Source organism: Amblyomma maculatum, chromosome 1 (assembly GCF_055883805.1).
Source record: "Amblyomma maculatum isolate TAMU_Amacu chromosome 1, ASM5588380v1, whole genome shotgun sequence".
Taxonomy (NCBI): domain Eukaryota; kingdom Metazoa; phylum Arthropoda; class Arachnida; order Ixodida; family Ixodidae; genus Amblyomma; species Amblyomma maculatum.
In genome coordinates, this window is record NC_139344.1 from 102,567,525 (window position 1) to 102,594,656 (window position 27,132).

The 27,132-nt window shown below is 45.1% G+C and overlaps 1 protein-coding gene across 1 annotated transcript in view; it reads left to right on the plus strand.

The window, feature by feature from the left end:
• Window positions 1–27,132, plus strand: part of LOC146203337 (lipid scramblase CLPTM1L) — a 59,667-nt gene that overhangs the window by 22,915 nt on the left and 9,620 nt on the right. Inside the window, exons 8-12 of the mRNA XM_084588683.1 lie at window positions 1,826–1,920; window positions 2,095–2,283; window positions 2,974–3,039; window positions 7,456–7,506; window positions 16,997–17,079. Of these exons, the coding sequence (XP_084444809.1) occupies window positions 1,826–1,920; window positions 2,095–2,283; window positions 2,974–3,039; window positions 7,456–7,506; window positions 16,997–17,079 (484 nt within the window). The remainder of the gene's footprint in view (window positions 1–1,825; window positions 1,921–2,094; window positions 2,284–2,973; window positions 3,040–7,455; window positions 7,507–16,996; window positions 17,080–27,132) is intronic.

Below are 27,132 nucleotides of genomic sequence, written 5' to 3' on the forward strand. Positions count from 1 at the left end.
TACATATTCTACATTCAAGATAAGAGAGCTATACCACAGTATGTGCCCTTTTAAAATAGAAAAAGTGTTCCCCATGTCCTTAAAGAAACTCTTTCTTCTTTGGAGCGCAAAAACGTCCAGCTCAGTATTATCTGTCTTGAGAAAGCGTAGTACTGTATATCACCCTACCCTGGCTGCCACGCTGTCTTTAGAAAAACACCTGACTGTTACTTAGTGGCTGTGCTTGTTTTGTGTCTAACATCTATGTTTTTATTTTTTTATTTTTTTTTTTTTCCATCAGAAAAGGGTCAGTAGATACTGCATGTGCATAGTATATAAATGATGCTTAATCTGACTTCACGCTCTATCAGGACTGATATTTGGAAGTGCTAAAGCAATGGAAGCAGTTGTAATATTCATTTGTGAAGTTAGGTGTTTTGGACCGGCTGTCAATAATGAGCAACGCATTAATTAAATGCTCCCCGTCTGTCGGCTCAAATACTTTGCCGCATACTGTCTGTATGGGCACTGTTGCCTTGATACATTAACCTACAATCTCTGTGGCACACCTTTTTGTAACAATAAGTTGTTCAGTCAAATGCAACAAAGCAGTGATTAAGGCACTATCACATCGCTACACATGCGTAGGAGCTGCAGCCAAAAACAATGACCATGAAAATGTTTCTGTTTGCTGACAGGTTGAAATAGTTTCACACATATCTTATTGGCATGTATCGTTTGTTTTCTTAGCATATTGTGCTTTTAGTTTGAGAAGCATCTTATGAAATGGTGGTAAGGTCCAGACTTTCCCTTCTTCCACAGGAAATGAGTGCAGATGTTTGCAAATGAACAGATAGAGCTGTCTCAGTTATTTCAGCCAGACAGTGTGCACTTCAGAATATGTATCATTGTGGGGATCATAGTCAAAATATAGGCCCAGGTCCGAAGCCGTTCAATTCGGCATACTGTAAGCAATAAGTTTTAAAAGGCACGATATCTTTTCTTTTGAGGTGTGTGTGAATATTGAAACTTTAAAATACAAATCGAATACGAATGTGGGAAAATTTACCTTTGAATATCAAATATCTGATCAGCCAAAAAAAAAAAAAAATACAAATTAAAAAGTAGCAAACACTGTCTTGTTTATTTTAGAATTCGCATGGAATTTGCAAATACATTTAAACTAGAATTGCATAGAAGCATATGCCCTACTGAAGAGTTCAGTAAAAACTTTATATAGGATTTTGTGTAGTATCAGCTTTTTGTTCAGGAAGAACTTGTATGAAACTGGGTTGAGCTGTCACATCGCTGTTCAATACAGCAAGCTCTCTTTAGTTCCTCCTTCAAGGGACCATTAAAAATGTCCAAATTAATTGAAAGCTCGAATTATCGAATGTACCTGAAAAAACTTCTAAAAATTGTTTGCATAGCAGTAATTTTATCTGATGAGCACCTGTACAATTGACATCTGCATTTGAGATGAAACCAAAGTAATAACGACTTTATATCCTGGTTTCGCCAAATGCTTCACTTTGAGGGCACTGTCGGGAAGGCCCTTTTCACGAAAGGGAAGGTCCCTCTTCAGTTTTAAAGAAAGGGCCGCGTCACGTTTTGAGGATGCTTCACTGTACAGCCTACGCGGTCAAGCATTGCGGTGAAGAGTGTAGTGTGGGGGAGCTGCGGTGAATTCAAAAATGAATTTCTTTAGGCAAACTCATTGTTTTCTTTTCTTATTTGAGGGATCTGTACACTCTTCAGCACATGTGCTTTGAATTTTGTTTGTTTTGAGAAGACGAGACATGCTGTTCAGGGTTGCTGCTATGCTTTTCTGTGCTACTCCTGGCAGGTCTGACAACTAAGGACACGGATGAAGTGAAAAGCATATTTTTCGACACCAACTTTTATGTTCTGCTCATGACACTTTTGGTGTCTGGTTTTCATGTGAGTGACTTTCTGCATAATTACATTCATCACATAATGGCTCTGTAGTTCTCACGCAGCATGTATCATGTGTTGCACATTGATATGTTTGTTATAGTGCTATTTCTTTTTCTATTACTACCACACTAATGGTGTTAACCTGTTATCAACACACTGATGATCTGTTGCTTGCAGTTGCTGTTTGATTTTTTGGCATTCAAAAATGACGTCAATTTCTGGCGTGGTCGCAAAACATTTGAAGGCCTCTCGGTGAAAGCTGTGCTGTGGCGAGGTTTTAGCCAAGTTATAATTTTCTTCTACCTTCTCGATGAAGACACGAGCCGCATTGTGCTCGCCACAAGTGCCGTTGGAGCAGTCATTGAGGTATGTGTTGCACGAATTCCTCAACTCTGATTATGGTTTAGTTGACCACAGTGGTCACTAGAAATGTTGGGGGGGATCAGTCTTTATCAACATGCAGATAGAGGCTTGAAATGAAATTGAGTTTCTCGGACATGCATTTGGTTGATAATAATCCCAGTATAAAGCACTGACCACTCGTTACAACATGGCATGGGATATAAACACAGTGTAGGCATGTGCCACTAAAGAATGTAATCACTGAAGAGAGCTTTTCTTGCTTATGGATCAGTTCAGTTCAGTTCAGTCGTTCAGTCGTGTCTGATTCTTATGGATTATTCTGGTTTATTTAAAACAGCTTTATAACCTTATTTCTGAGGTGAACTGCCATAGACGTGCAGCATAGTTCATATGCAGTTTTGAAGCTCTACCTATCATACATGCCTTATTCGGGATGTCGTTGAGCTACTTTAGTGAATATTTTCAGCTTGAAATTTGTTCAGTAGGTCAAGAAGGCAGCACCTACTACTAATAGCATATAATCTTGCATTGATTTTTCTCTTAACTTGGCATCGACACTGTTTGTCTCTTGTTACGGTAACGTGATAATTTTTTTTTTGCATTTTCACTATATGGTACAAGGCATAGGCAGTGCTTGTACACATATGGAGCTGCTGTACAGTCTCCTACTTTTGCTGTCATTTGGTGTTACAGATCTGGAAAGTGACCAAGGCTTTCAAGATCACTGTGCACTGGTCCAGCTGGCGACCTCGGATCGAGGTTTGTTTTTTATTGTTTTGTTTTTGATTCTGTGGAAAGGCTTATGTTATTTGCTGCATAAATGAAATATAGGTTGGTCAGATATTTAGAGAATTCTTCCAAGGTGGAGTAGATTTGTAATAAGGGAGTAATTACTGATTGACATCCCCCCGGACCAGGACAAATTTTTCTTTAACTATGAACTTTCTGAGAAAGCTGTGCTATAGCTTTCTTTCGTACCCGTATAACTGTGATTAGGTGGATGTCAATGAGTAATTACTCCCTTATTATAAATAAAATATAGTTCTAAAATTTTAGGATTTTGACACTTTGTCGGCATATGCTGCATCGCTTTAAACAGAGATGTTGATAGCACTAATAAATTAAAAATTATGGCCATAGTTAATTGCATAGTTGATCAAATGCACAGTATGTGCACTAGCACTGCTTGCCCCTGCTGTACTTTTTTTTGGCATCACCTCGTCTAGAGCAGCAAAAGGAGGTCGCGTGTAAAAGAAAGGTAATCGAAGAGCAAGGAAGTGCACTTGAAAGTGAGCACCAGTTAGGGCGCAGAGGTGACCATAGGTTCTTCATCATCATCATCATCAGCCTGACTATACCCACTGCAGGGCGAAGGCCCCCATATTTCTCCAGTTAACCCGGTTCTGTGCTAGCTGCATCCACTTCACCCCTGTGAACTTCTTAATCTCATCCGCCCACCTAACTTTCTGCCGCCCCCTGCTACGCTTTCCTTCCCTTGGAATCCAGTTTGTTACCCTAAGCGACCATCGGTTTTTCTCTCTTCGCACTACATGTCCTGCCCATGTCCATTTCTTCTTCTTAATTTCCACTAGAATGTCGGTAACTTCACGAGGTTCTTCACGATATGGTGAATAACGTGGAGCCAAGGTCTAGGGAGCGCTGTGCATGCACATCTGCTGTCTGTGAAGGTCGAGGGGTGACTGATGTGATGGGGAGAGAGGCCGAGGTCGAGGGCGTGCGAGCAACACGCAACTGCTCAGTTCGTGTAACACACACTTGTACAACACCGCCCAGTAAAGCTGTGATGGCTGCATCTGTGCAACCACTCCGCCTTCTCATTGGCTAAGCCATGTGATGCCCATGTTGCCCCCTTCTCTTTCAGGTGTCAAATTCATGGTGGGAGAGAGAGAGAGAGCGGCCTCAGACAAATGTTGGAAAAATGCCTGATTGTGGCTAGTAGTGCTATGCACTAAAACTTTGATGCATTAAATTGTGCATAATTCTCATTACTTTTATTGTCGGCAGTGTGCTTTGAAATGCATATTTATTCATGATCTCTGCAGCAAATACAGTGGTAGCTGTATAAGACGCATTGTCCTGGGTAAATGGTGTGGTATATTGTGACTGAAAGCTCCCATGTTCTCTTGCTGGCCAGAGTGAGTGCTGCCCGGGTGGCCTCGCATCATAAGCAGTGCAAGGAATGCGGTGCCGGTTATGACAACTTGCATCATTGTATATTAAACTTGCTGCAGGATGCTATGAAAACATATTTTGATGAAATTGTGAAATGCTGCTCTGAAATAAGATTCCAGCAACCGTGAACCTGGTGAATTTGAAGTGCTGGAGGCTACTGCTTAACCGCTGAATGGACATGCATGGCTTTGATTTCTTTTCACACTGTGTGATGAGTAGAGGTGTGTGAATACTGAATAGTAACTCCCGAATTTAATATCGAATCAAATAAAGAAAAAAAAATCAAGTATCGAACTGAATAGTGTGAATATCAAACTTCGTTCCTCAGAGCCGTACATACACAGCACCTTCAAAGGACCTTCACATGGTCTTCAAAAGACCAGGAAAAATATTTGAATTGTCCTAAGGTCAAATTATCGAATGTTCTTAAAAGCTGCAGTAGAGAATCGTATGCATTGCAATAATTTTATCTAATTAACACTTTGAATATGAATGTCAATGTGTTTAAAAGGAAAACTAAGAGGCAGCGACAGTATTTCATAATTTTGTCACGTTCTTTGCTTGTTGGGAATTTCAACTAGAATCATCAGTGCCTCCTCGACCTTTTTCGCAGTGTTACACAGTAGCAATCTGAAATGTCCCCGTCGCGTTTTGATGATGCTTCACCGCATGGACTGTGCAGTAAGCACCTGTGGGGAAGCATCCTCAAAATGCGATGAGTCAGCATGCTTGTATTTAAAGCACGGAAGGAGCATGTGGATGTAAGAGAAAGAAATGTGCTTAGGTGTCAGGAAGCCATCTTAAAATTGAACTAAAAGTCCAATGATTCTCAAAGCAGAGTCCGAAACAGCGTGACCCAAGTCCGAAACAGGCCACCAGTGCGTGCACCCGCTGACACCAGCTGGATGGTGTGAAGATAAACAAACTATGCTGCTGGGCTATATTTCGGTTATGAGGGATTCCCGACAGTTGTCTCGCCTGCTACAAAGCACACAACTGAGGCGCACGGGCACCACTGTTTCTAGCAGTTCATGTTCAGGGAGGTCTATTTGGAAGACCGGTGGCCTCGCGGGTCGCGCCCCGACATGACCCTCTGCCTGAAATATTAACAAGTGTTTGATGCCACAGATTTACGTGGGCGTCAGCAGGCACCGCACTTCTTGTTCAAATTCTGTGCATTTTCAAATTAGTGAGGGCAGAATTAAAAAGGTTTTACTATATATATCGTCTTCCCTGCACTTGCGCGAGCATGTCGCCAAATATATCGAATATTTGGACATCTGAATACTAGGTGTACAGTTTGCAAATCAAATAATTTGACAACTTGTTATTCGATTTTCATTCGGTTATTCTAGTATATTCGCACGCCCCTAGTGATGAGAAAAGTAACTGTTGAAATATAACTCTGTCCTATTTTGTTTTCTAGCCCTTTGCCAGTTAGTTGTAACTAGTATGCAGTGCGTGCGCATTTTGCAAATCCGTCTAAATGGCGCTGCCAGCATTGTCTGTAACACAGTGAATGCACATTAAAAAAAGAAAAATCGCTGTTGAGCTAAATAGGGCTAAATTTCTGCTCTGCTAACATGACTCAGCTTTTGCATGCTGTCATATATCTCATGTGTTCAGTGTATTACCACAAGTCAGGTTTTGAATGAGTTGCAGCTTACAGCTTGACTTCATGGACCTGTCTTGCTGTTGCTGTAATAGTGCTATCAGCATATGAACATCCAGTTTGTTTGTGCGGTAGAACTGTGTTACTTTCAGGGAAGGAAGCTGTTTCCAATAATGGGGTGTCATTTCATGCAGATTAATGGTAATGACCATGTCATGCATGCGTGATCAGGGCTTGTATTGTTTCCAGAAGTGTTCTACCTCATGAACTTGAATTATAGTTTCATTGTGAGGAATTAATCCAAACTAAGTCCTCTAGTCTCAAATACTTGGCTAGAAAGCAACGAAGTGCGTCGAATGCACATGGCAACTCCAAGGCCTTGTGCAAAGAAATATGGCAGAGCTCTTTTAAGCAAGGTCTGTCATGCATGACAAAGTACTTTGTCACAGGAAGTGCCACCAAGTTGGACTGCAAAAATTTTTATCTTTGCTATGCTTTGAAATGATGGCTGCATGGTCATAGTCTTGTTGCAGGATCATAGTTCTGATGAAGCAGATTGCCAGCATTCATTCTGAAATTATCTCTGTGACCGGTGGACTTTTGGTTCATTGCAACTTTCTGTAACTGAGCTCCCAAAGTATTAGCACATTTGAGGGTGCTAGTTGCAAAATCACATTTTTAAAACCTTGCTGGCTTTACTTTGAGCATAACAGAAAAGGAATTATGCTAAAGGTTCTTTTTTACTAGGAAAAATTTGAGACTGACATTTCTTAACATGCTGTACAACTTTTTCTCAAAATATTCTGTGCCTAAATTACAATGCAAACATTTCTTTTTTGTTGTTAAACAACTTTAAACGCGGTGTGTCTAAAAAATATCCAAACTTAGGCTAGACGACTACAAACAATCATGATTGAATTATTTGTGCAGCTGTTTTTTAAACCTTGACAAAATTTAGCGGAAGCATGCTGTATATTCACATTTCTACATTATTTCTATGTATTAGGCTCCTGCTACAAAACAGTGAAATCTTCTCTAAATCAAATTTTTCTTTGCTATAAGACGCGCTTCAAAATTTTCGTGGCCATTCCCATCACTGCATGAGGGATGTACAAGTTGTGAAGAGGTCACTAGCTGTGGTCATGGCAGCTTGTAAGCTCACTGGAGGGTGGGAACACAACTTCTGCACCCTTGGAGAGGTGAAATGTACGAGTCTTTGCCATGTCTATTCGACTGTATGTTTTACATGCTGGTTGGTCTCTTGTCTGAGGGGTCCAGATGTAAGAAAATACTAACATTTGGAACATTAGAGTTTGGAGCGGTGGAATTACTGTCGATTTCATTAACCTTTTTCATTTATTTTCATGCAGTTTGGCTCTATAAGTGCTGAGGAGACAAAGACCCAGGAGCTGGACTCTGAGGTATGCTCTCATACAAGACATGCATATGTCATATCTATCTGTATTTTTCATTGAAATTTGTAATTTTGTTCCACTCAAAAAAAGTAGACAGTACTCAGCATGTAAGAAGGGAGAAGAGGGCAAAGAATCAAATGAAGAAGGCAAGCTGACATGGTCACAGACTAACAACGTTGCAGGCACACTTGTTTCTTGCCTTGCCACAGTGGCAGTGTATGCACTGTGTAATGTCAGAGCACATTAAAGATTATCTAGTGGTTAAAATTATCTGAATCCCTTCACTGCCATACTCCTCATAGCTCGAGTTGCTTTTGGACATTAAACCCCATAAACTAATGTGACCATATTCTATGGACCTCAAACTGTGGCCAGGGCTAAGGAGGGGGAGGAAAGAGTAGGAACAAGATTATTGAGATGTCACACATTTGCTTCGTACACACACAAAAAAAAAGCTATTTCTTGCCCAACCCATGCAGTCCTTGCTCAACCTTTAATACTTTTGACAGGGATGTATTTTTTGAGTATCTCTATCACTAACAGCCAAAAGGCTGTACAAACCAAATACAGTCACCATGAAATGTCAAACAAATGTCAAGCAATTACTTGGGTAGGGCTGTGGGTCTTGGACAAGGAAAGTAAAGGATGTACAAACACAAGTGTTGTAAGGCGCAAGGCACAAGTTTTGGGATGCCACGAACAGGTGAGGGTGTGGCATTATATATGGATTTAGTGATGGACAGACTGGAGATCGGATTATTTTGGAACTTTTCGAACAATGTCAAGGTAAAAAGAAATTGCGGCTTGTCGGCTCATAACTGCCCTGTGTCTAAGCAGATGATCTTAGAAGCTAATTGTTTATCAAAGCTTCATTCAAGGAGGCCAAAGCAGGACAAGACACTGTCCCATAGACAAGTTGGTGGGACATTGTGACCGTGACTGTAAAAGCGGGACTGTCCTGCCGAAATCGGGACGTCTGGTCACTTTACCATACACTCAACTTTTTTCTTGTTGCTCATCATATTTCCCATTTATTGCACTCTTCTGCTTTCCAAATTGCAGTTAATTCACCTGCTTGAAAGAAGGAATCCTCCATGCTTTTGCAAATGCTGCATTATCATCATTATCACTGTGGCCATTTAGATTGAGCCCTGAAACACTGCCACACATGATGATAGCCGTGTTGACACATTATCTGTAAACTTTACACAGCAGTGTCCTGACCAGTGTGCTAATGTCCAGTTTGGAGCCATACATCTTTTTTGCAAAACAGCTATTCTTATTTTTTCACGCAAGAATCAAAGCAGAATTCTTCCTCAGCACCCTTAGTATGAAAACCTGCAAATATATCTGTAATCATTGTTATTCTATACTACAGTAGAATCTTGATGATACGATTACGGCTGATACGAATTTTAAGAATGCTTTGAACAGACTACATTGTATAGAATACGTTAAGATTCAGGGTGATACGAAAAGTTTCTGAACCCGCCGCGGTTGATAACGAACGTGCAAACCAGTGGCGCATGCGAGCAGGCCGGCGCGGCTGGCCTCAAGAGGGGAACATACCCGACGCGGCCGCCGCTAACTCCTCTCCACCCCCCGCCGCGAATGATACGAACGAACGTTGTACAAATGCACAAAGCTACCGAGTGGCTCAGCGCAAGAGCTCACAGGAGGAGAGGGTACCCATCGCGGCCGCTGCCTCTCCTCTCCTCTCCAACCCCCCTCCCCACTAGCCACCCTTACCCCCACCTCCCTTTCGTAGCAAACCGACGAACATTAGACAAGGACGGCCAAGGCGAGGCATGTGCCCAGTCATGTACGTCACTCATTTGCTGGCAGCTCACTGGTCTATCGAAAAGTTGTCTCGCCGGCTGTTCCCAGGAGGCCTGTGACGCTGGCTGCCGCTGCTGCAGTTCTCCGTTCTCTGCTTCTTTCTATCCTTCGCTGTAACGAGAACTGCCCAAATGTTACAAAGACGCAAGTGTTCGCTGCTGCCGAAATGTCGCGGAAGCGTAAAGCTCTTTCTTTTAAAGAAAAGCTTGATGTGCTGAAGAGGGTTGACGAAAACCCTGAGAAGAAGCGTGTCGACTTAGCAAAAGAGCTACGGTTGGCACAGTCGACGCTCTGCACCATTGTTGGGCAGCGAGATGTCATCTTGAAGAATGTGCAGCACTTTGGTGCGAACGTGAAGCAGGCTAAAACAGCGACCCATGTCAAGCTGGAAGAGGTTCTGCTGACTTAGTTCTGCGAAGTGACAGCGGCCGGCGTCAACGTGGATGGCAAGGTGCTGCGTGAAAAAGCCGACGCCGTCATGCTTTCGCTTGGAATTGAAAATTTACAAGCGTCTGGGGGATGGCTGCACCGGTTTAAGGAGTGGCACGGACTTGTCTACCGGATCGTCTCAGGTGACGGCAAGAAAGTGGACCAGTCAGCTGTAGGTGAGTGGCTGAACACGCTGCCGGCGCTGATTTCGGAGTACGCGCCACGCGACATATTTAATGCCGACGTGGCGGGCCTCTTTTTTCAACCTTCAACCGGAAAGAAGTTTGTGTGTAAAAGGCCAGGCATGCCAGGGTGACCAGAAAAGCAAGGAGAGAGTAAAAAGTACTCTTTTTCTGCAACTCGGATGGGTCCAAGAAACTCCAGCTTACCATCATAGGTAAGTCGAAGAAACCGAGGTGTTTCCAATCGGCGGAACGTTTGCCTGTCTTTTACAAAGGTAACCGAAAGGCGTGGATGACTGGAGATTTTTTCCGCGAGTTCTTGACAAGCCTTGATCAGAAAATGGCATCAAGAAACCGGAAAATTTTGCTTTTCGTGGACCAGTGCTCTGCCCACCCAAAGGAAATGACATTCAATAACGAGTTTCTGCTGGTGAACACTACCACCCATCTTCAGCCACTGGACGCTGGGATAATTAGAAATGTAAAACATCATTTCAAAGGACTTCTAGTGAGGCGTCTGCTGGCGAAAATTCACTGTAAAGAAGCAAACTTGTGGATCAGTCTCTTAGATGCTTTGCACTTTCTAGTCTCGTCGTGGGATAGTGTAACTTCAGACACAATCTCAAACTGTTTTAGAAAGTGCGGATTTGCCATCGGACTTGATGTGACTTTGGCAGGAGATTGTCAAGAGCCAGATGAAGACTTCACGATTGATGGCTGGGACAATCTGGAAACTGAAGCTTCGGCTCGAGACTTCGTTACCACGGATGACAACGTCGCGACCTGTGGTCTGAGATCTATTGAAGACTTGGTCAACGAAGCGGATGATTGGGAAAATAAGCCTGACAGCAATGGGGACGCTGACAACGAGTGTGATCAGCCGCCGTCAACGGCAGATACTCTTCACACTTTGGACGTTTTGCGCCGCACCGTAAGTGCCGGCAGCATGAGCGACGAAACCGCTGCACGGTTTTATGCCTTTCAGGCGGGGCTTGTCCGCGACATCAACGGCAAAAAAGTGCAGACAAGCATTACAGACTTCTTCGGCCGCAAGTAGTTCGCTATAATAAAGTTTGGTTCATTTTCAATTGATTCCTATGTAGAAGTTGACTTGTTTTGGATCATACGAATTCGGGGATGATACGAATATTTTCCGTGCTCCCTTGGAATTCGTATCGTAATTCTACTGTATCATCTCCACTCTGGTCATGGGTGCTTTGGGCAGGAAACGTCAACCGATAGTGCGATGCAGCTTTGAAATTCTTTTTACAGATGCATCTTAGAAAGTAGGCGTAGCATGGTACAATAGCTCTCTAAGTTGTGTGTGCCACATTCTCCAGATTTTTAACCATGCACTTCTCTTTGTAAAGGTAAAATTAAGAACATGAATGAAATACAGACACATAGACAACAGACAGGATAGGCACTGTGCTCCATTTAGTTCCTTTTTTTTTTTTTTTGTCAGTGAGTAACAAAGAAAACATTCTGCACATATTGTTACGGTGCGCGCCGAGAAGCGTTGCGCCAGAAAAGAAGAGGCGCAGGACGAGCGCGAGACGAGTGCACGGCGCCAGCGCGAGGGTTAGAGAACAAAAGAAGAGCAGCGGGGCAAGTGGTGTTTGCCTGGTGTCCTCCGTTCCTCTTTGTCTATCTCTAGGCGGGCACTGCGTCCCACAACATTTTGGTGTCAGAAGTGGAATCATGCCGCTCACCCGCTCCCAAAGTCAAGGACCCGACGTGCCAGACAACAGGACTCTGCCACCAGGCGATGGCGCCGACGACGCAGCGGCTGGCGCAGCTAGACCTAGACGCTCGGAGGGGCTCGGTCCTTCGCAGCAGCTGGATGGCGGTATTGAGCGCCTCCTGGATATAGTTACTCAGCGGATGGACGCATGGGAAGCCCGTCTGACTGGCCAGGCTGTGGAGATGAAAGCTCCCTGGCGCGACTTCCATCGCCTTGTGCCAGCCGAGCCGAACGCAGGTCATGAGTCTTTAGGCGTCACCGCCACCGCTGACTCCAGCCCTGCCATCGCTGGGCCTGCTGTCATAGCCGCCAATAACATGCTCGGCGCGGGTACATCATTGGACGTAGTGGAATTACCCACATTTGACAGCATTATCTCGTGGGATGCTAACCGCATCCAACTGGAAGGTATTGCGACGGCGAGAGGCTGGAACGAGCAAATGAAGGCATGGATGCTCGTCTCCAAACTGAGAGGCCGCGCAACTGAGCTGCTGCAGAACATGCCGCCCGACCAGCTGGGCTCCTACACCGTCCTGGTGGGCCTCCTGTCCGACCACTACAGTGCTTCAGGTCAACCCCGTGCGCAGTATCACCGCCTGCGAGCTCGGCGTCAAGAGCCTGGGGGGACATACCAGCGACTGCAGCGCCTGGTTCTGCAGTCGCTGCCGGGGGCACCTCAGAACGTCGTGGCCCTGGTCGGCACCAAGGTATTTGTCGACGCCATCCGACTCCCTGGGGTGCAGCGCTTGGTCCGTTTTGGGCGTCCTGAGTCTGTCCGCGCCGCCATGGCACTCGCCATCGAGGCGGAATTGACTTTGTTGGCCACGCGGGGGTCGCCACCATCTGCCGCGCGCACCGTCTCGGTGCAGACTCCTCGATTGGCATTCCCTACATTGGCCTCTAACCGACGCGGTCGTAACGACAGCTTCACGACCTGCTTCCGCTGCGGCCCTAGGGGGCACTACGCAAGGGACTCTGCTAGCCTTCCGACATCGGAAAACGATTTGGCGGAACTCGGAGGGCACCGTTCCGCCGAATAAAGTCCGTCCCCACACTCCTTCGTTCTCCTTGTCCCCTCCTTTCGTCGGCTTCGATAACAACTGAAGCTCCCTACATACTCAGCGACGTCACTCTGCTTGGCCTGCACGCAGAGGCCTTGGTCGACACCGGAGCGGCTGTCAATGTGCTTGTGCTGGACAAATCGTTTATTGTTAACGAGCCCCACCGGCTTCTTCCAGCTGCCAAAACCCGGCTCTTGGCTTTTAATGGCGCCAGCATTGACTCCGACTTAGATACCGGGTCGTCACCACTACTGTTGTCTCCTGCTGCCTCATTGCCTTCCCCACGAAATGCCACCCCATAAGTGGAGCTCCTGCAGCAGCTCACAGATACTTTCTTTCCCCCCCCCCAGTGGAAAGATGTTGCGGCGCGCGCCGAGGAGCACTGTGCCAGAAAAAGAAGAGGCGCGGGACGAGTGCGGTGCCAGTGTTCTCAGGCTCGATCATTCACACATCAACCAATCTAGCCATTGTAAACCTTGCAGCAGCAGCTGTTAAGAGTTCTTGCTTTCACTCCCATGGCTCTCATCACACACATGTGCTAGCCAATTCCTTGGTGAGGGGGGCAGCATGGGTTTTTTCACAGCTGCCGCATGTTCAGGATAGCCTTCTGACTGGACCTCTTCCGTCCTGTCACAACATTATCTCTGCAAGTAGAACGAAAGGAAGAAGATGGTTTGCACGGTATAAAAAAAGAAGAACCGAACAAGGGTAAATAGGGTACGCCTCAGGTCGCAGATGAGCCAACGTTTCGACAAGTGGACTTGTCTTCGCCTGGGCATAGCGATCATCACTGGCAGGGGTTTAAATACGCTTTTGCTTCCGAAGAAGAAAAGCTGGGGAGGGGAAAGTGGGTGCGAAAGAGTGGGGAGGAGAGGATGGGTGAAAAGAAAGTGGGTCATGAAGTGGGGAAAAAAAAAAAAAAAAAAGCATCATGAGTATGTACTTATCAGCCATGGAACCAGGGATTCTGTAGCCTGCAAAAGAAGTAAAAGCGGCAGTACCAGGAAAGAAAAAAAAAAAAAAAAGGACTACTATGCTGGTTAGGTGATTAGTCACCGCTAAAGACGGTTTGGTGAAGATACACCTTACAAAGGGAGGCTATGCAAAGGGCCCTGATAAGGCATATATCTAGGGGGACAATTCTTAAAAGGAGCGGGTAGGGCGGGGAGTACATAGTCACAGGATAATAACCGCATAGTGAAAAATAATAACCTTAAGTGTGTATCTCAACCTGGAACCGGAGATCCTGTGGCCCACAAAAGAAGTAAAAGTGCAGTACCAGGAAAAAAAAGAAATCATAGTACCGGGTAGATGACTAGTCACCACTTAGGCGGGTTTGGTGCAGATACACCTTACAAAGGGAGGGTTTGCTCTAGAATGCTCCTTTTGTCATAAACAGTACATCGGAGAGACTGGACAACCAATGAACATGCGGCTTAATGGACATCGGGCAGACATAGGAAAAAACCTCCCGAAAGCAGTTTCCCAGCATTTCAATCAGAAAGACCATAAGTTCGAAGAAATTAAATTATATATTCTCCAGTCAGGCTTTAAATCTGCAAGGGACAGAAAATATAGAGAGGCGTATCTAATCCATAAATTTAGAACATTGGAACCAGCAGAAATAAATATATCTAAGGGAACGTTAGAATCCCTTAGGTATATTCCCTCTCCATCATAACTATTCGGGAAAGCAATCTCACATAGCCTTAATTGTACAGTTTATTCACAACGCACGTACACCCTATTCCCTTCCCTACACGTTCCTCTAAACACATTTCCTCCTTATCACTTGTTGCTTAAATTTGTCCTCACATATATATATATTTTTTTTATTATTATCATTATTATTTTTCTCCCTCTTTTTTTTTTTATTTTCTCATGTCAGTGTTGGTTCCCTGTGCGCTTATTATCCTGAACTTGAGACATGAGGGGATACTCATGCTGAAAAACTGTTCTTTTTAAAAAATCGAGTTTTGTTATTTTGGTTATTGGAGCAACCCTATTGATTATTCCTCTATCACACGTAAAACCCCAAAATGAGAAATTATTGGGAAATTATAGCAAACCCTGTTAAACTATTTGCAGTGGCTATGAAGGCTGCATATCTGACTCATTTTCAAGCCTGTATTGCGTCAAACCACAACGTTGCCCACACTCAGGCTTGTGTAAACCGATAGGCCTTTGATTTTTCTCGCCAACACTGGTTTTACTGCTTCACACTCTCAGGAAATACCTAATAAGAAAAAAATATTTTCACTTACAGTACTGAGCTCTTTCACTGCACCTTTTTGACACTCAGTATGTGTTTTTCTCAACTACTTATTTTGGCCGAACATAACTTCTGTGCACTTCTCATGTACAGCCAAGCGCAAAAGTGGAGAGACCGTACAGACTGATTGAACTGCATGCTAGTGTTTTCTGACGGTGGAGTAGCTGTTTTCAAAATATGCATAGTGTCCTTCCCAAGCTTGCCTGAGCACTCCGTCAGGTGCCTTTTTGTACAGAAAAGCAGTAGTCATGGTGGTTTATGTAGTCTCCGCACTTTTGTGCATGACTGTACTTATTTTAGTCATATCAGGACGAAATTAGACAGTGAAGACAGTCTTTAAAGTGTGGATAATGCAACAATATACCGTAAAAACTCGCATATAATACGAACCTGTATATAATCCAAGCAAAAACGTAAAAAGTTGTCATCCACGTATAATACGAACGAAGAAAGATCAGTGAAAGTATTTGTTTGCACTACATTTCGCAGTTGCCCCATGAGACGTGCATGCTCCCTGCTTTTGTGTCCAACGCCACACTGCACTAAATGCCCAATAGTGCCACAAACCTTCACGTGCTGGTGCTGTTTCGCTGCCCTTCTCACACCGGCACGCTAGATCGGAGAATTTCATGCACCATGAGAAGAGCAACTCTCTTTCATCCTGGTAATCGTGGAAGCCACATGTTCCTCAGCTTGTTCTAAAGCCAGTAGGCCACTTCCAGTTCGGGCGCAGGATGGCAGCGCACAAACTGCTGGCTAGCATGCGCCGCGCTTGTACCTCTTTGCATCTAGCGTCGTGCGCAGGCTCATAGCGTATACTTCCGGGAAGTATTCTCAGGTTCAGGGTTTTCTGCTGAGAGTTCCTTGTTCAAGACATCTTTATCCTCAGTACCTCTAAACGTGTTCGGTATCCCGCATTTCTCGGAGGCACGGCCAACGTGCTCCTTGAGAATATTGGTCCTGTGTCCGCAAACCGGATGTAGGGCGTGGCCAGCATGGCTGTAAAGGCCGGTAAGAGATGCATGCAATGGGCTGAGTGATCCTTTCGCTATCCCTCTGGTCGCGTGTGCGTCATGGGCACTGTGGTCATGATCGTGGGGTCAGCATAGTGAAACCGAAACCATCGAAGCAGTCAGCAGACGCCACCGCTAGATAGCGCCTCCGCCTCCTCTGGCTGGAAGCCTGGTGCTGATAGTGCTGATTAATAACGAAGCCGGAACTGTGAGTTTAGGCTGAAATTTGTTAGGATCTGCATATAATATGAGGCAGAAATCTTACATGATAAAATCGGGGGAAAAAAACCTGGTATTATACGTGGGTTTCTATGCTAAGTTTCTATACAACCAGTTATGTAATATGACACTCAATATTTTTTAAATATTCGGGTACCAGCCACTGAAAATGATCTCCCAGATATAAAATTTTCTCAAATTGGTGCATTCTAAGGAAACCAATAGTAATTTGCTTAGTTGTACTCAGTGTAGTGTCATAGACAGGCAAAACCATTTTGAATCACTCTGTCATGCTTAATGCCATGTCCAGCAGCTGCACGCACATGCACTATTTTTCACTTATGCATAATATTTAGGACAGAAAACATCCTATACTACCTTAGAGCTAAATCAGATTTGGATAAGGAGATGAAGCCTTACAAGTGGTACAGTTTTCACTTATCTAGAATTAATATTAAGAAAACAGTGTGCTTGAAAGCATGTCCTTATAGTAGGCAGCGATGCTGTGGAAGTTTAGAAGCAAAAGTCAAGTCCTTCTCATTACATTGCAAAACTTCTATGTCATGAATCCTAGAGTGACAGTTCATCATTAAAGCCCACTATCCTTATATGTTTTTACGATTTTAACTTTATATGACATGAACGAGCAACTTGTTTTATTGTGCTTATACTTTGTGGAAACTGCACCTTTCGAGAAAAGAGCAGTCTGAGATGAATATCTTTTTTACTTTTTGCAGGGCATGCGGTACTTGTCTTACTTACTGTATCCACTGTGTGTGTGGGGTGCCATATACTCCCTTGTCTACCAGTCATACAGAAGGTAAGCTGAAAGGAGAAGTGCACTTCACTTTCATAAGACTACTAGTCCCTTTTGCAAGCATGTTGTTTGTTTACTTCAGGGACTTTTTGTTCCTTGAATCTACAGGGTTTAAACCCACTTGTGTTGCAAACTGTCTGGAAAAAAAAAAAGAAAAAGCAACCAAAAACTCTGAGCAGCTATTGGAGTTTTTGCTTTCACCCATCATTCTCGCACCACACATGCTTGAGTTTCATGCTTGACATTCTTTGAAAGCAGTATGTGCCACTGTATATCATTAGCGGCTGCTGTATATTTCACAGTTATGGTTTCCTTCATAAATTTTACTAATCTTGTGCACGTGCTACATTGCATTTGCCCTGTCACCGTGGTGCAGTGGTTAGGGTGCTCGGCGTCTGTGCCAAAGGATGCAGGATCGAATCCTGGCAGCGGTGGTCGCTTTTCGATAGAGGCAAAAAAGCCTGGGGCCCGTGTTCTGTGCGATGTCAGTGCACACTGAAGAACTCCAGATGGTCGAAATTTCCAGAGCCCTCCACTACGGCATCCCTCATAGCCTGAGTAGCTTTATGACGTTAAACCCCCCATAAACCAAACCAAAACAGATTATCTACATTCAGCAGAATTGGGAGTTATAGTGATATGCTGTGCCACATTTCTCTGGAGGCAAAGTATCAAAAAGTGTTCGTGCTGTAGGCTGCAATCTGTTGATGTGATCTCATTTATGAGATGGAGAAGTGCATTAATGCCATGAAAAAATATATTTGAAAATAGCCTTTGAATACCTGTCTGTGCTAACCATTTTGAGAACAGGAAATTTTCTAGTCACTACATTCTTCTTTGCATGCTGTGCTTTTTTTGTAATCACATGCACTGCATTGTACATGTGTCATGGTAAAATACTGGATTTACTGTTTATTCACTCTGCAATTTGAAAAAATGTGAGACAGTATAGTGCTACTGCTGTCTTCATATAAAATGATTTATGGTGTGCCTATATGGAGTCTCTGCTGCTTTTTCTGCAAATGCAGGAAGCACTTTGAACTGAGCCTGCATGAAACCTGCACTGTGAAATGTTATTCTATAGATGCCATATGCTATATGCCAGTGCATGAATAGACGCAGCAGATGTGTTGTGAAGTATCTTGTGCGCTAAAGACAGTCCTGGTGCAGACTTAATTCTGCAAGCAGTAGTAAGGGAGCTGTTCAGACACTGTGCCAAGAAAGAAATATGCCCTTGTATTCCGTAAAAATGGGCAATTTGGACAACTTTTTTAGGATATTAGGTTTTTTCTAAGTAAAATAAATGTGTCAACACGATTTCACTGTAAATGCTTTATTTGCTGCTGTGCAACCGTGGATGTAGACATCAAAATTCATAAAGGCAATCTTTACTAAGAACAAGCATTGGATGGTGTTTACCAGTCTCTCCCATCTCTCAAAGCCTTCTATCAGCTGTTGCTTGGTGCTCACGAGACACCACATTGTGTGATGCGAATTTTTACTAAGGTCACCTGTATCATTTCAATCCTAACTGGGATTTCCACATTGTTTGTGTGTCCTGAATGGACAAGACTGCTTATGCATTGGATTTTTCCTAATTTAACATATACAGTCAAATCTCGATATAACGAATCCCGCGGGACCGCGAAAAATCATTCGTTATTTTGAAATATCGTTGTAATAAAAAATCTGCGATTATAAGCCAGTGGTAAAACCTAGGTATGAAAATGACGTACCTTGGCAGTAGGCACGTGTGTAGACAAGCAAAACCTCAAGTGAAAAGGTTGCACTAACTCCAAAGCTCATTTATTTGAAGAAATCCATTATTTTCTTCTGCCGCGTGCAGCAAACACGACCGCGCACTACATTACACCACTACAGCACGTACACCTTCCGCTTTCCGGAATACCTCATCGCGTGCGTGATTGCACCGAGCGATGAAAGTACGGACTTTGTCCATGTGAAAAAAAAAAAAAAAACACACACATCGGAGTTTTTTATGACCCCATCTTCAATGCTCTCTGAGCTTTGAAAATCTTGTCTCGGTCTTTCATAGTGATCGCGGCAGTCGATGGGGCAATGCTAGCAGTCTGTAGAGGCCGAATCGCTTTTTCCCTGCGTCGATTTCTTGCAGTGAAAGCAGTTGCGTTCACATCTTCTTGGCACTTCGCTGGCTAATATCATCGCAAATCTCGCACAAACTTCGCAATAAGATAATCAGCGGCAAAAAAAAAAATAAAAAAAAAGAAACCGTCCCGCACGTGCGAACGCACGAACGACCGAGTCGCGTACGGCACACAACACAGGAAGAAAAAAAAACGCAGGCAGCTAGGCCTGCTGGCTACTGCGTAATAAACCATAGCTTCATGGTGGCCCTAGAAGCTCATAGGGTTTCTTACTCTTACCTAGAGGGGAAGCTGTGCTTCCGTCTATGGGTGTTTACATGGAGTTTCCAGACGGCCAGTTCAGCCACCATGGGCGCTCAAAGCATCATGGGCCGGTGAGCTACCGAGTGCAGAACTACAACTTTTGGCCAAAACTAATGCAAAGGTAAACGTTGTTCTACCGTAAATAATGTCCTATCATTCAATATTGTGACTATAAATTGTAAAGAGAGAAACAGCATGTCAGTGTGATATGTATCCAATATAAGCGATGGCTCTTTCTCCTATTGGCTTAGTTTTGAGCAGCACAAATACCAATATTTCGCACTTAATAGGCAAACTTTGAAATAAAAAAACGTTATAAAAATATTTATGGTTGTGCAATCACTTAAGGAAGGTTTTAGTGGCATTTTGGGAAACAAAAACCATATATTGGCGACGTCTGCTTTTGAGCCTTCGCTACTATCGCTTTCGCGGTCTATGTACGCACCTTCAAATGATGATGATGACGAAAAAGAAACATCGCAGTAACGCCACTCCACGTACCCGAGAAAAACCGACTGTCCCGCAACAAGTAGCACACCGGCCCATGATTCTTAGCGCGCCCATTGTGGCTGAAGTGCAGCGCCCTCAGCTTTCCCTCTAGTTAGTGTAAGGAACTCTATGTAGAAGCTGGCCCTAGATGTCCTGATGATGATAGCTATAGCCCACGGACCATACGCACAGAAACGGCGGTTTCTGTTTCGTTTCACGCGAGAGTTGCAAGCTGCGGTGCTGTTAATTTTAGCCAAATTCGTAATACTGATGTTCCAAAATTATAGAACAAGAAATAAAATATGTTCGTTATTCTGAAATATACGCTATTTTGAAATTCGTAATTCTGAAATAGTTTTGAAAACATTGAAAACATTCTGAAATTCGTAATTCTGAAATTGAAAACATGACAAATCTGCCGGGGATTCTTAAAAAATTCGTTAATTTGAAAAGTTCGTTAATGTGGTGTTCATAGTAACGAGATTTCACTGTATACAGTAGGCTCCCGTTAAGATGAACTCAGCTAAGGGGAATTTTCATAAGATGAACAATGTGAGGCCATTTGTCTATTGATTGTGTACCTGTAGAAATCAGTGTAAACAAAAATCCACTCAAAATGATGCGTCTCTTGTATATTTTAGTTAAGATGAACTTTTGCAATGACTGCGAACCATAGCAGCCCCGCACAAAGGCACTTACGGGGTGTACATATGGAACTGTCAAGGAAAGAAAACTATGTGACACGCTTCTGCGCAAGAAAGCAGGCCTCCACAAGATGGCTTTTGCACACTGCCGCACAGAACAGAGGGTAAACTGTCTTGTAGGAGGGCGCTTTCTTTAAAGGGGAAGCATTCTTGTCAATGCAGAAAGGATGGCGCTATCACGCCTGCGCTGGCGGAGATCTGACATGGTCAGATTTGTGCATAACTCCACAGACTAAGAGCAGTGTGTGCACAAAGTGTGCCCGCTCATTGGCTTGAGGCTTGAAAACTTCGGAGCCACATGTTCTAGTGATGTGATGTCACAACACTCATTATTGCTCTGCAGAGATGGCCAGATGTGGCCAGATATTGGCGAACGAGAGTGTGTAACAGCTTCGCTGCTGATGGAGCGAGATGAGACACATAGCTACACTGCTAGGCACCTTCGAAGGAAACAAACATCAGGGGAAATAAAAAAGAATAGCAACTGCCGTGGAATACAGTGAGAAAGATGAGACAATGAAAAGGAAACTAGACTAATGCCATTTGCAAGTAGAATAACATAAGCTGGTTTCATGCACTCAAGTTTTGAACTCACTTCATGCACAGTGCAACAGATGCTCTGTTTGCAATTATTCTCTCTCTGGAGGGTTCTTCTTCCTTTTTGTTTTTTTTTATGCAACTTGTTTCGATGCCTCTAGTCTGTTCACATATCATTCTTAAGGGTACTTCTGCTAAATCAAACTTCTGATCAGATGAACTAACTTCTAATAAGATGGCCCCTCAAGTTGATACTAAAGAGAGTCTGCTATACTAACTACCGCAAACAGCTTATTTTTTGCGAGCTTAATATTTTGCAAATTTGGCTAAAATTTTCTTCTCCCCATATATGTGTAAACTTTTGGCGGCATGCAGAGGCAAGGTAGTAGATCAAGGCTTTACACTGTGTTAATTCTCGTGGTACCAGTTTTAACAGCAGTTCACCAGTAAATAAACAGAAAACACTAATGCTTGCTTTTCCTACAAAAGAAAACAGTTCTAGAAGTAATTTCAATGCTGTTCAAATTCCAGTCTCAACCAGGATGTAGACATACTGTTGTTTATAAACTTCCCCATTCGCAAGGTAAATAGTACAAGATCTGACTATCAGAAGATATCAGAAGCTGTGGCAGCTTTTGTACTCATTGCTAAGCTGCAAGTTTTTCACAAAGAGGACAGGGGTTTGGCATAATGATGCACAGAGAGAATGAACAACAGAATTGAGTGACAGGTTAAGAACATTGCCCCAAAACAATTCCCTTTCTGCACCAGCAAGTTTGCCCAAAATATTTGTGTGGGCAGTTTTTGCTAGCTGTATTCGGTTTACAAAAAGATGGAAAATTAGACCTTTTGAAAAATGAAGTTGTTTGCAGTACTTCAAACAGAACAATCTAGAAGGACAAAGGGCTTCCCATGTACTGTATGTGAAAACCCTGATCCTGTAGCTTAGAAATTTAGTCTGTTTGCGGCCATATAGAGCACTAGAGACCTCAGTCTGACTATACTTGAACCTTGGGGTGACATGGCATTAGTACTGCATACAGTGAAGGCTCTTGGACACAAGACCTCAGTGACACCAGACCTATCTGCTGTATATGAACAATAGTGTGTCTGCATTTTGCATAATTAACATGTTTTTTAATCCTCATCTGGAATAGCCTGCCAAGCATATCTTTTGTCAATAATATACAGCCCCATGGGCTTTGCTCCTAAGCTCTCTAGTGGGCTTATATGGCACTCGTAGATATACTGAGCCCTAGAAAGATGAGGACTGGAGTTCCTCTCATCTTGGGAGACTTCGAGCACTGCTGAAACAAAACGAGCCACTCTCCATGGAACAAAAAGAACCTCAATGGGCCATACAGTTTATTACAAAGACTTTACATCACTAAGCAAACATCTGCAGGCATCACTAACGAGTATACCTGCTCGTCCTCTTCCCGTTATCGTTGAAGTAATGTGGTATGTAATACGTGGTCATCTATGTGGTCATGAGTACCTGTCATGCTAGTGTTGTAGTGCAAAAAGGTGATACATATTGAGTTAGTTTTGCAGCAAAGTGCAATAAAATTGAGCAGATTACATTAGCTAGGCACATTAAGGTGCAATAGAAGACAAGTTTTCATCGTTAACTGGTCTTTGCTGCCTTATACATATCACAAGCATTGGTATTTAGGAGCCACCACATGCAACTCTCTAACCACTTAATCATGTACTCAAACAGGTGCTCAAAAACATACTGTCTGTTATTCTGATGTGATGCGGAAAATGCAGACATGTGATATAACAGTATAGAATATTGCCACCTAGCGTTGCCAGGTGGCGCATGACTGAGGTGTGAAAGGAGGACGAAGTTGAAGAGGACGACATAGTGTCGCTTGCACGTTTGCGTCAGTGCTGCTGTGTTGTTGTGTCTGGGCTACCCCCTGCTATCATTGGTATCCTTAGTCACCGTGTACGTGACATTCTGGTGGAGGTGCTGGGTAAAACGATCGCCTATGCAAGATTCTCCATCTACAAGACGTCGCGCCAGCCCTGTACCATTGGACACCCCCGTGCATCGCTCCAGTCGACGGCTCCAGGGACTGTCTCCGGAGTTTCAGCCATCACCTGCCGCCATGACATCTAGTGCTCCTGCTCAGCAGGTAACGGGCGTCGCACCGGCCTGTAACTACACCTTGCAGGCCCCTCGGGTACCGAAGTCTTTCCATGGGGACCTCTTTGAGGATGTGGAGGACTGGTTCCTTCAGTTTGAACGTGTCGCTGCTTTCAACCAGTGGGACGATGCTGCCAAACTAAGGAACGTCTACTTCAGCCTTGAGGACGGCGCCCGTATCTGGTTTGAGAACCGAGAGCAAGTATTAACTTCGTGGCGGGAATTCCGTCGTCAACTGCTCGAGGCTTACACTAGCGCAGATCGTCGCGAGCATGCAGAACGTGCCATTCACTCTCGCATTCAAAGGCCGAATGAGAGTGTCCAAGCGTACGTCGAGGACATGACGCGCCTCTTCAGGCGAGCCGATCCCGCCATGTCCGAGGACAAAAAGGTCAGGCACTTGATGCAGGGTTTGAAAGAGCAGTTGTTCGCAGGCCTTGTGCGAAACCCACCGTCGACTGTAAACGGATTCCTTGCGGAGGCCACCACAATGGAAAAGGTGCTACACCAACGTGCCGTGGCTTATGACCGACCTTTTCATACAAGCACAATCGCGGAATCATTTGCATCTTCAGAGCGGCATCCCGATGCGTTGCGCGAACTGATTCGCAGCGTCGTGCGCGAAGAACTAAGCAAGTTCTGGAGCCCTCTTCAGCAATCGCCAACTTTCGTTTCTGCTATAGTGCGGGAGGAGGTGCGGCAGGCACTCAAGAGCCCTCTTTCGCCTGTAGTTCCGAGCCCGCCATTGCTGTCGGGGACCGACAATCGTCCCACATATGCGGAAGTTCTGCAGAGTCAGGCTCCCCCTTCACCACCGCCCATTCTCGCATCACCTACAGTTCCGCTGCCCTCGGTGCAGCCAGTGCAGAACTTCGACAATCATCCGCTGCCCCGACGCAAAGCCGACATTTGGCGCACGCCTGACCGCCGTCCGCTTTGCTTCCACTGCAGTGAACCAGGACATCTCTACCGGGATTGTCCGTATCGACGCCTCGGTCTCCACGGCTTCCGCATCGACTCGCCTCCTCCCCGGTTTGGTCAACGACCCTGAGTTATTGAGGAGTACCTGGCGGAGCAGCGTTCTTCATCTCGTTCGCAGCGTCAGCCCCGCTCCCCTTCGCCAAGGCACTCCTCCTCGTTCACTCACGGTTCCTCGCGAAAGGACCAAGGCCGCTCGTCTAGCCCTCATCGGGAAAACTGAAAACAGCGACCTTCGGGGGCGAGGCCGCTGGTAGTTGCTGCGTTGAAGACCTCCCGTCGTCACCGCTTCGATCCGACCGCGAGCTGCTGGTACCGTCACCTAGGGAAGCAAAAAGCGTTTCTCTGGACTTTCCGGTTATTTTAGACGGTCGCACTACGGTCAATGCATTAGTGGACACCGGTGCCGATTATTCAATTTTGAGTGGTCACATGGCGACTGTTTTGAGGAAGGTGCTCACTGCTTGGCCAGGTGTGTACCTTCGAACCGCAGGCGGTCATATAGTTACTCCGAAGGGGATGTGCACGGCTCGAATTCAGATTAACGGACGTACGTTCGTCGTTAGTTGTGTTGTTTTAAGTGACTGCTCCCGTGACCTTATCCTCGGCATTGACTTTCTGCGGGAGTACGGAGCAGTTATCGACCTGCGAAATAGACTCGTCACGTTTTCGATGGGACAATCTACCGAACAAGATAGTAGCAGTCCTTGCAATACCGCACTTCGTGTTTCCGCTGAGAGCGTCTCGCTGCCGCCGCGAAGCAGTGCTCTTGTGGAAGTTACCTGTGACGATTTCCGTACCGGTGATGCTGTAGCGGAGGCGAACCATACACTCCTGCTTGCTCATGGCATTTGCGCTCCCCGAAGTTTATTGTCGTTTCACAATGGCCGGGCTGCACTCCTTGTCACAAATTTTTCTAATGAGCACCGACACTTGTTCCCGGGGACTGCTATCGCTTTTGCTGACCATGTTGCGCACGATCCGGTCTGTTTTGCATCCACGGCAGTAGAAACTAACGAGCCATCTCTTGACAGCATCGACATTAACTGTCACTTGTCAAAGGAGAAACGGCGGGCCTTAGGGCAACTGCTGCTAGACTTCAAGCACTGCTTTGCTTCTTCCTCGAAGGTTCGTCAAACGCCCATCACACAACATCGCATCATTACTTATGACGACGCTCGCCCAATACGACAGCAGCCTTATCGTGTGTCTGCCAAAGAACGAGAAGTGATCCAGACGCAGGTTCAGGAGATGCTGGATGATGGTGTTGTGCAGCCTTCACAAAGTCCGTGGTCTTCACCAGTAGTCCTTGTCAAAAAGAAAGACTGCACTCTTCGATTTTGCGTCGACTATCGGAAATTGAATAATGTGACAAAGAAAGATGTATACCCGTTGCCGCGCATCGATGACTCACTGGACAGATTGCGACGTGCGAAGTATTTTTCATCTATTGATTTAAAAAGCAGCTATTGGTTAATCAAAGTAGACGAAAGAGACCGAGAAAAAACCGCATTTGTCACTCCAGATGGCCTATATGAATTCAAAGTACTCCCATTTGGATTGTGCTCTGCCCCAGCTACATTCCAAAGGATGATGGACACCGTCCTCACTGGCCTCAAGTGGCAGATCTGTCTTGTGTACTTGGACGACGTAGTTGTTTTTTCCGAAACATTTGATCAACACCTCGAACGCCTTCGAGCTGTCCTGGAAGCCCTCCGTTCTGCTGATCTCACGCTGAAGCCCCAGAAATGCCACTTCGGGTATACAGAACTCAAGCTCCTCGGCCATGTTGTAAGCGCTGATGGGGTGCGCCCGGATCCCGATAAGACTGCTGCCGCCGCACGATTTCCCGTTCCAGCTAATAAGAAGGCTGTTCAGCGCTTCCTCGGCCTGTGCGCATATTATCGGCGGTTCATTGCAGACTTTTCTCAGATCGCAGAACCTCTGACGTGCCTTACAAGGAAGGACACCTCCTTTGTGTGGAACTCTGAGCAGCAGATGGCCTTCTGTTTGCTTCGTGAGCGCCTTCAAACATCCCCTGTTCTGGCGCACTTAGATGAAGCGGCTGACACTGAGGTACACACTGACGCCAGTAGTATCGGTCTTGGCGCGGTCCTTGTTCACCATCAAGACGGGTTTGAGCGAGCAATAGCCTATGCTAGCCGCACTCTCTCTCATGCTGAAATGAACTATTCTACCTCAGAAAAGGAATGCCGGGCGGTCGTATGGGCTACTATGAAGTTTCGTCCCTATCTTTACGGCCGGCCATTTAAAGTCGTCACCGACCATCATTGTTTGTGCTGGCTGGCAAATCTGCGAGACCCATCTGGACGACTTGCACGCTGGAGTTTACAGCTTCAGGAGTTTGACATAACCATTGTTTACAAGTCCGGCCGCAAACACGAAGACGCCGACACGCTGTCACGAGCACCCGTTGACACTGGCGATACTACAGCCGATGACGATAGCGGTTTTCTAGGAGCCCTCAGTGCATCTGAGCTCAGGGATCGACAAAGAGCTGATCCAGACATCCTTCCACTCATCGATTATCTGGAAGGGCGTGATACGACCCTGCCTCGACACCTATCTCGGCACATTGGTTCCTTCTGCATACGGCAAGGCGTCTTGTATAAAAGAAACTCCCAGAGCCAAGACAGAACTTACCTTCTGGTAGTGCCATGCGAGCTCCGTGAGGATATTCTCCTTGCTTGCTATGATGAACCAACGTCTGGTCATTTGGGTTGCTCACGGACTCTTGCTCGAG